The 9,657-nt window shown below is 42.4% G+C and overlaps 1 protein-coding gene across 1 annotated transcript in view; it reads right to left on the bottom strand.

The window, feature by feature from the left end:
* Positions 1-8,942, bottom strand: part of LOC110079958 (laminin subunit beta-1) — a 77,935-nt gene extending 68,993 nt beyond the window's left edge. Inside the window, exons 1-2 of the mRNA XM_078388795.1 lie at positions 8,678-8,942; positions 5,991-6,043 (exon numbers count right to left, since the gene is read on the bottom strand). Of these exons, the coding sequence (XP_078244921.1) occupies positions 5,991-6,021 (31 nt within the window). The 5' untranslated portion in view covers positions 6,022-6,043; positions 8,678-8,942. The remainder of the gene's footprint in view (positions 1-5,990; positions 6,044-8,677) is intronic.
* Positions 8,943-9,657: the final 715 nt, after the last annotated feature.

Genomic DNA, 9,657 nt, shown 5'->3' with positions numbered 1-9,657 from the left:
CCTGAAGAACTATGGATGGAAGCCCGTAACATAGTACAGGAGGCAGCAACAAAAACCATCTCAAATAAAAGGAAATGCAAGAAAGCAAAGTGGCTGTCCAACGAGGCCTTAGAAATAGCAGAGAAGAGAAGGGAAACAAAATGCAAGGGAGATAGGGAAAGTTACAGAATATTGAATGCAGACATCCGAAGAATAACAAGGAGAGACAAGAGGGCCTTCTTAAATGAACGATGCAAAGAAATAGAGGAAAATAACAGAAAGGGAAAAACCAGAGATTTGTTGAAGAAAATTGGAGCTATTAAAGGAACATTTTGTGCAAAGATGGACATGATAAAGGACAAAAATGGTAGGGACCTAACAGAAGCAGAAGACATCAGGAAGAGTTGGCAGGAATACACAGAGGAATTATACTAGAAAGATCTGGATGTTCTGGACAACCCAGGTCCCATCACCTCCTGGCAAATAGAAGGGGAAGATATGGAGGCAGTGACAGATTTAATTTCTTGGGCTCCATGATTACTGCAGATGGTGACAGCAGCCACGAAATTAAAAGACACCTGCTTCTTAGGAGGAAAGCGACAACAAACCTAGATAGCATCTTAAAAAGCAGAGACATCACTCTGCCGACAAAGGTCCACATAGTCAAAGCTATGGTTTTTCCAGTAGCGATGCATGGAAGTGAGAGTTGGACCATAAAGAAGGCTGACTGTCGAAGAATTGATGCTTTTGAGTTGTGGTGCTGGAGGAGACTCTTGAGAGTCTCCTGGACTCCAAGGAGAACAAAGCTATCCATTCTGAAGGAAATAAGCCCTGAGTCCTCACTGGAAAGACAGATCCTGAAGCTGAGGCTCCAATACTTTGGCCATCTGATGAGACGACTCCCTGGAAAAGACCCTGATGTTGGGAAAGAGTGAAGGCAGGAGAAGGGGACGACAGAGGACGAGATGGTTGGACAGCATCATCGAAGCTACCAACATGAATTTGACCCAACTCTGGGAGGCAGTGGAAGACAGGAGGGCCTGGTGTGCTCTGGTCCATGGGGTCACGAAGAGTCGGGCACGACTTAACAATTAAACAACAAACCATTTTTATAAGCTTTTCTTTAATGCGGCAAACCACTTTTTTAAAGTTCCCAATTTTCTCTGGTTAACTATATGTTGCCACATAGGAAATAAATTACTACAGGTCACATACACAAGGCAGAAACATGCAGCTGCATTTTTTTATTCATCTTTGCAAAGTTCCTGTACCTGAAGATTTTTTTCCTCTGTTTGCTCAGCTTCCACCCACCACTGCCACTTTGGATTCCACTGAATCCTATCTTATCCTAAACGCAATGGTAAAATGCAGCAAGTTAATGAGTTGTGTCCCTCACTATATCCCTTGTCATGCACCAATTCACATGACTCAGTGACTAGTGGCAATATGCCACTGTGGTTACGCTGGTGTAATCAACCAACAAGATTTTGGCCAGTGTCTGAGTTGTGCATCGTAAGCTTACATTAAAATATAATAGTGAGTCTTTAAGGTGCCACATGTTTTTGTTTTGCTTTGTTTTGTTCCTTTCCATTTTGCCTGATATGCTTTGCGCAGACTAACAGACTACCTCTTCCAAGACATTAGCAGAGATAGACACAGTAACTATAATAATTAGATGCTCTCAAGTTGATTATGACTTATGGAAACCTTTTCCAGGGTTTCATAGGTGCAGAGTATTCAAAAATGGTTTACCATTCCCTTCTTTTGGGAACACTCTAGGACTGTGCAGGTTGCCCAGGGCTACACAGGCTGGCTTTTCTCACCAGAGGCACAATGAGAAAATCAAACGACTGACCTCTGGCCCTGCAGATGGATACCAACACACTGAGCTATCCAGCCAGCTATAAGACGTGGCATATGCCTGCAAACAATCTGAGCAGAGGTGGGCAAAAGTGAGTAGTCGTTGTCATGGAAAGTGACTCACAACCCATGATTCATTCATGCCTTGGATGGTGCACAACATCTTCTTTAAAATGTGGACTAATTTATAGTCCTGCAAGTATACAGTGCCCCTGACAACGTTAATACTTATCCACACTTTTAAAAAAAAAGGTCTATGTGTGGTTCATTCAAATGAACACTTATATAATGTATTAGATTCACGGCTGGGATCTAATGGTTGTTGTGGGTTTTTCGGGCTCTTTGGCCGTGTTCTGAAGGTTGTTCTTTCTAACGTTTCACCAGTCTCTGTGGCCGTGGGCATCTTCAGAGGACAGCACTCGGACAGACCAGAGCACAGAGTACCGTCCTCTGAAGATGCTGGCCACAGAGACTGGTGAAATGTTAGGAAGAACAACTTTCAGAACACGGCCAAAGAGCCCGAAAAACCCACAACAACCATTAGCACACTTATATAATTTCTGTTTACGGGCAGATGCACAGGCACTAGTCTTTCCAGAAGAATACTTATCAAGCTGCTGGCAAGACCAGAAGTCTATTGCCTATAATTTGGAAAGGTAAATGCATTTATTTCTCACACAGTGTTAACAACAACCGATTGGGTTTTTGAGTCCCTATCCCAATCGCTACCTGCCTTTCCCAGAAAGAGAGTGTTCTAGTTTGATTGGGATGAGGTCATGAAACAGCACAACATTGGAACCTGGTTTATTGGTGGCATAGAGAACTGATTCCCAACCTTGTATCCGCAGATGTTCTTGAACTGAAATTCCCAGAAGCCTTCGCCACTACCTATGCTGGCCAGGATTTCTGGGAGTTATATCCCAAAGAACAGCTGGAAACCCAAGGCCAGGAACCACAGGTATAGAGGATGGGAAATATAGAGAGGAGTAGCGCTGTTATTTTATAGAGCACCAGGGCAACTGATCCTTGATCTATCTAGCAAGTGATTAAGGTGATGACAAGGCTTTCAAGCGTTACTAGTGTTTGTGTGACAGGATACATCAGGAACAGGAAACATGCACCCTTCTAGATGTTGCTGGAGTACAACTCCCATCATCCCTCACCACCGACAAATTTGCCAAGGACTCAGAAAAACTGCAGCCCATAAACACCTTTAGAGTCTTGTATACTCGACTTCTGGTATAGAGGAAGTGAGAGGGTAATGTGAATAATCCAGCAGATGTTGCTGGCTAGGTCTTCCCTTCTTTTCCAGTGTGGTTCCTACTTCATACTAGCAGCTTGAACAGCAACATGCCTTGGGAACACTGTTTGTATTTCTAATTCAAAGCTCAAGGTTGCATATCAGCTGGCTAAAATGTCTTTTGTCAAAGTTCAGCAGGCAGAATCACCTTCCGTCCTACCACTCGTGCCACAGTCTGTTCTGTTCAAGTGGTTGGCTCACTCACTGCCCCCTTCCATAAGTGGAAGCCCCATTGCTTTAAACAAGGAGATATCTAATTTTTCTACAGCAAGTCAAGTAGATGCTTTTCAACTTTATGCCGTGGCCACTTCCAAGGTAATACTGGGCAGTGCATTTCATAGATTAAGCATGAGGAACCTGAAGTAGGTAACACCAAGGGTAATGATCATCCTCCCAAGTAATCCCCTGCACACAGAATCCACAGCCTTGTTGGCTTTTAATCATGGTTTGTTAGTTTATCAGTTGGTTGTTTGGTTGGGGATTTCTGTGTTTTATGATGAAAAAGTCAAACCACTCTCTATTTAGTATGAATAACAAAAAAGCTAGATGTATATATTCCTGGAGTGCAACAAGGGGGGTGGGGTCTATCATGGTAAACTCCTGCCATTTCAGGACTTACTACTACAAACTGTGCCTTATACCAGTTCTGATCATTTGTCCGTCTAGCCCAAGGACATCTGTTGCAACTAACAGTGGTTCTCAGTGTCTCAGATCACCTTCCCATCATTTGCTACTTGATCTTTCTAAGTAGTTGAGCCTGGAACTTTCTTAGATCAAAACATGACATCTGTTGCAACTAACAGTGGTTCTCAGTGTCTCAGATCACCTTCCCATCATTTGCTACTTGATCTTTCTAAGTAGTTGAGCCTGGAACTTTCTTAGATCAAAACATGACTTAGAAAGTTACTTTCTTAGACTACAACTCCTAGGTACAGTGGGGGTCTTGACTTGAGAACTTAATCCATATTGGAAGGCGGTTCTCAAGTCAAAAAGTCTGTAAGTCAAGTCTCCATTGACCTACAGTGTATTGAAAACCGATTAATCCCGTAACAGGCTGTTTTTGTTCCATTTTGGTTTTTTTCTGGTCTGTAAGTCAAATCTCAGTCTGCAAGTCAAACCTAAATTTTGCGGCCAGAGAAGTCTGTAACTCAAAAAGTCTGTAAGTCAAGCCGTCTGTAAGTCGAGGGTCCACTGGTAGCTGCAGATTTTCCACATTCTGACTCATCAACTGACTGATCTGACTTAATAAGTTATGGGCCTTCCACAAATAGCATTGAACCAACTACCCCATCCACCCTACAGAAGAAAAGAGAAGGGAGGATTACACTATGTTAGAGTATAGATATTCTTTCTGTCTAGGGTTATACTGTAATCCTATACATATTTATTGGTGAGACTTTCCATTGCATTTACTTCTGAGGAAACATACACAAGACCAAGTTGTAAAAGCCAAACTAAATATTACAATTAACCCATCAATTAAGCTGAGGTCAAGTAGGTATTCCAGGCCCATAATTCATACAGAAAATGATCCAATTTCAAAACAAAGTAAGTTAAACTTGAAATTTAAGGGCTCATCTACACTAAGCAAAAGCTGTGCTGAAAGTATTGGTTCTGCGTTATTAGTTTCAGTATTAAATCTGCCATCTACACAATGCAGGGTACTGATTCAATACCATCAGTGCATTTTTCCTGCTTTTCCGTATTTTTTGGGCTCCAAATGAAAAGCTGGCTTATTGTGTTCTGGGGGTGGGGAGATGTAGGGAGTCATTAGTGCTATGGTGCTTTCAATGTGAAGTTCATTTCTGCATCAGAACCTCCACATCAGAAACCAACAATTATGACTTTACATTAATTAAAAAAAACAGCCCCAGAAAAGAAGCTCCACCAGCAAAATTAATTTCTAGAAGTTTGCATGTCTTCTTTCAGAAGCAAGCAATTTTTTGAACATGTGCCTGCTTCACTGCAATGCAGATGTGTATACAGGTAAGTCCCAACTAGGACGTGGACTAACTGCAGCCAGCTAGAGTGGAGCATTTGGCCCTCTGGATAAGCCTTGAGCGTTTTCTTGGAATAAAATTGGAACTCCAGAGCTGGAAGGGACCCAATAGATCACTGAGTCTAGCCCCTGTACAGGAGGCGCCCTGAAGAATCGAACTCCCAACCTCTAGCTTTGCAATTACCTAAACTGGTGAGGCAAGAAAAATTCCTGCTGTGTACGCAGAGATTTCTAGCAGTTTCCACGTTTCCTCTTCTAGATGACAATGCTCTCATACAATTCAGTCTTAAATCTGCCGATTACACATAAAACAGAAAATGGGTGCATATCCTGTGCTCTTTCAGTATTTCAGTGCAGTCCCCATGGATAGCCTCACACGCCACCCACTCCCCCGCCTCAATTTCATATAGACAGCTGGGGAAGAAGGTGGAAACAAGTTTCTCTGCTCCCTTCCAAGTTTAAAGAAGAGGATTGTTTGGAACCATGTGTGTGCATTCCTATGTGTTTTCCTATAGCCCTAGACATGCTATATGGCAAAGACTGACCACCATGAATGAAAGTTTGGGTACCCTACAAGTACTGTATACAGAGCACAGGATGACAGGACTGTAGATGTCGTAGCACTATGATGGGAGAAGAAAGTATACCTGCCAAAAACTCTCAAACAAGAATGCAGGAATCCTATCATTGTACAGAATTTGACAACTCTGCTCTCTTTCCTGTTCAGTACTGTATGCTCATGATAGACTGAATGGAAAGATAGGCAACCACATCTAAAGGTTTACGCTTCCAGAGAATAAATGGTCATTGGGTTTATCTCAAATCCCAAAGAATAACAGAGTCAACACTTACCCCAAAGAAGTAAGTGGAACAGCAGTGCCATTGGCAACACGGAGAACTGCAACCTGGAATTTAAAAAAGAAGTAGGTTGTAGCACAGTAAAAGCCTCCTCCCCCACCATTTCTTCTCCTGTCTCCCCTTAAAAACTGGGGATGTTATAGCTCAGGTGCTGGAGGAGGGTGAAAGAAAGGCTGAGACTTTGTTCATTAGAACGCAGTAAGAAGTCAAATCTCTAGAAATGTCAACATCTTAAGAGAGAAACGTCTTGATCCGTTTAAAGAGCACTATATCAGAGTATCAGCCAAAATCCAAAGAAACAGAACAAAACAAAAAACATGTGGCACCTTAAAGAGTAACTATTATATGTTAATGCAAGCTTTTGTGGATATGTCCACTTTGTCCACATCCACGAAAGCTTACATTAATATATAACAGTTAGTCTTTAAGGTGCTACATGTTTTTGTCTTGTTTTGTTTTGGGTTTTTGTTTGTTTGTTTGTTTGCATTTTGCCTGATATGCTTGCACAGACTAACATGGCTACCTCCTCCGAAAACTATAACTTATTTCAGAGGAAGCTGAAATACCTTTGACATTGTCTTATCAAAACTATTTTTACTTTTATTTATTGCATTTATACACTGCCTTTCCTTTAACAGGTAACACTCAAGATGGCTTATAAAATTCTAAAAAGAATAAGGAAAGATAAATCTGACCACTGATCAGAGGGGTGTGTGTAAGTAAGTAAGTAAGTAAGTAAGTAAGTAAGTAAGTAAGTAAGTAAGTAAGTAAGTAAGTAAGTAAGCCCACCTTAGCAAAAGAAATATAAACCTGTCCCACCATAAAACCATTAAAATTAAGTAGAATACAGTAACAGATCCTGATTAAAAACAACAGAGTAGGGCAGATTAAATATTACATGCCAGACAAATGCATTTTATGCTTTAAAATCATAAAATGCATCAGTTATAGTTTAATTAGCATACAGAACTGGGATATTTATGAAATTTACACAGCAACCATACATCTGTTTATTCAGAAACAGACTTGTTTAGCGGAATTTACTCCCAAATAAATATGCATGAGGACCATAGCCCTAAAAGTTGAAATGGCTTAGTTTTGTACAGCTACATGGTGAATATACTCAGATGTAAGATGCTATATCCATTGCTACTTGAGCACAGATACCTTAGTTATACCATCCAAGAAGACGAGCGGTGAAAAAAGATCAGAAGGCAAGCAGGAATTGAAAAGTTACAAAAGTCTTATATGGACTCTCCCATGCAGATCTCAGCGCGAGTCACTGTCTTGGATTTGAATGTTCTATATGTCTATGGTATACATGAGAAGCACTGTTCTCTAATCCAGGATATTGTTTCATACAAAAATCTTCACATTATACCTTCTCAGAAAGTAAAACCATGTCTCAAAAATTCTGTCACTCATTTCAAAACAGAATATACATCATAGGATGTCTCCATGCACAACTCCAGCAGTCCCTTACAAGTTCCTATTTTTTCTATTAGAATAATCGTGGAGAGCAATTTAGGAAAAAAAAGAAAAAAGAAAGAAAAATGTGTGACTCCCCCCCCCCGCCCCCCTTTCCATTAATATCTGTGAAAGGAGCAAATATCAGCTAAGAAAACTTGCAAGTCTACTCCTTGGCTGGTTTTATCTAAATCAAGCAGAAATTATGAAATCTATTAAATTATTACAAAGACAGCGTAAATTAGTGGGGTGGATGGGTAGTCACAGGAGATATTTAATAAGATGTTTATGCATAAAGGATAAAGATGAGGGTTAAAGGCTGTATACAAGGGGAAAGGGACACATTAAAGACAGGAGTAAGATAAAGTAGCTTAACAGACAAACGGAAAATATTTGAGTATTTAGTCCACATTCTTGGAAATATTTAACAGATATGTGAGGGAATGTGAAAGCTGTTTTGCAGAACTCACCAATTCCATATATTCCCCTCCTATTATTCCCCCCACCCCTACCCCCAAACCCCGTTTTTTGATTTGTGATTTTTCTGTGTCTCCGTGCAAGGCTGAATTATGCGTTGCGATATCAGCCCCAGTGGTTATACGCATGGGGTGGTTATTTGCTCAGGGGAAGTGATGGGTAATGTATGGAATAATGCTTTCTGTGAGTGCATCACATAAAAACGAATATAAACTTGGACGGAAAAGGAAAGGAAAAAAGATGGATGTGACCAGGCTGTGCAAAAAAAGAAAAAAAGTTAAGTGAAAAGAGAGAGCTGGAGTGTGATGGACAGCAAGGCCCAGTCCTGTGAACTTGAGGGAAGAGTAGCCAGCCTAAGTGGTTTGTTATTATGGGATAGCACAAACTTAATAATTCTATCTCAAGAACTAATTTTTTTAAAAGAAAAAGGTCTACCACAGATCTTCAAACAGCCACTAACTCTACCACACTCTAAAACCCGGCTTCATACACATCCCTTTCGAGCCAGATGATACAGAGTCCTTTAGGGATTAACTTGCTCTGCGGGGGGGGGGGGAATATATATATTTTTCCACCCCGATCCTCTCAGAGGTAGAGTCCGCGAGCCGCCTTTAGCTGTTCCCGCCAGAGCGTCAGCCGGCTTGGGGATTCTGGGAGTTGTAGTCCCCCCAAAAGGAACCATTAGAAACTTTGGCAACTTCTGGCCGCCTTCTCCCCTCAGATGCCCTTATACTCACTTCAAGGTTGGGGCTACCCTAGCCCTCCGGGGGGGGGGAGGTTGCTTCCTTTGCTGCTTCCAGGGATTTGGGATCCAGGGATTGAAGAGGAAAGGCAAGAGTCAATGTCCTCTTACACGCACACACATCCACGCCCGCTCCCACCACACACACACACACCAAGGTGTCCCACTTCCCCCCTTGTCCAGGCGGCGTGAGAACTCCGGCCGTGCGAACTTAAACGGGTAAAAATAACCCAGCTCTTTCCCACCCCCCTCTTCAGTGTGGGCAAGCGGGGGCTGGAGCCTGATTTTTATTCAAATGGAGCTGGGACTCTGAAAGGGACTAACGGTCTCTAAGCTACGGGAATGTCACAGCCTATTCTTTCTGCTTCGCGGCACACACAACAGAGCCTTGCGCCCGCGTTGCAGGCCCGGGCGGGAGCTGGCGGCCCCGGCAGGCTCGCTGGAAGGAAGGAAGGGGCTGCGCTGAGGAGGATTTCTCTCAGGGAATTCCCAGCCTGAGACTCGATAGGTTTGGGGAGGCTGGTCCTTTACAAACCCTGAGTTCTTCTCTGGACTACTGAACCCCATAGACTGGTGGGTGGCAGGATTGTGAGAGCTGTAGTCTGGACGGAGGGTAACTTTTCCAAGCTGTGTTCTCGAGGGTAAGGCCAAAGGAAAAACAAAACTCTTAGCCATCATTTGTGAATATTTCTGTGGCTTAAACATTTATTTATTTTTTTGCTGCAGGCTGGATTGCTCAGCGGTTTAGGTGACTGCAGAGTTCAGAGGATGGGGGTTCAAATCCCTTCAGCGCCTCCTGCAAATAGAGCCCACCCAGCCTTGCTTCGGGCAATCTGCACTGTTTCGGGATGTCCACAAAAGGAGAGAAGAATACAGCACTTCTGAGTATTCTCTACCTAGAAAACCCTGCAAAGGGTCACCATTAAGTCGGAACAGACTCCATGGCGTGCAATTGTTATTATCAAAGACTTCCTA

This window comes from Pogona vitticeps, chromosome 2, assembly GCF_051106095.1.
Source record: "Pogona vitticeps strain Pit_001003342236 chromosome 2, PviZW2.1, whole genome shotgun sequence".
Classification (NCBI taxonomy): Eukaryota; Metazoa; Chordata; class Lepidosauria; order Squamata; family Agamidae; genus Pogona; species Pogona vitticeps.
The sequence above is the reverse complement of the archived record's forward strand: the minus strand, read 5'-3'. Positions and strand labels throughout refer to the sequence as shown.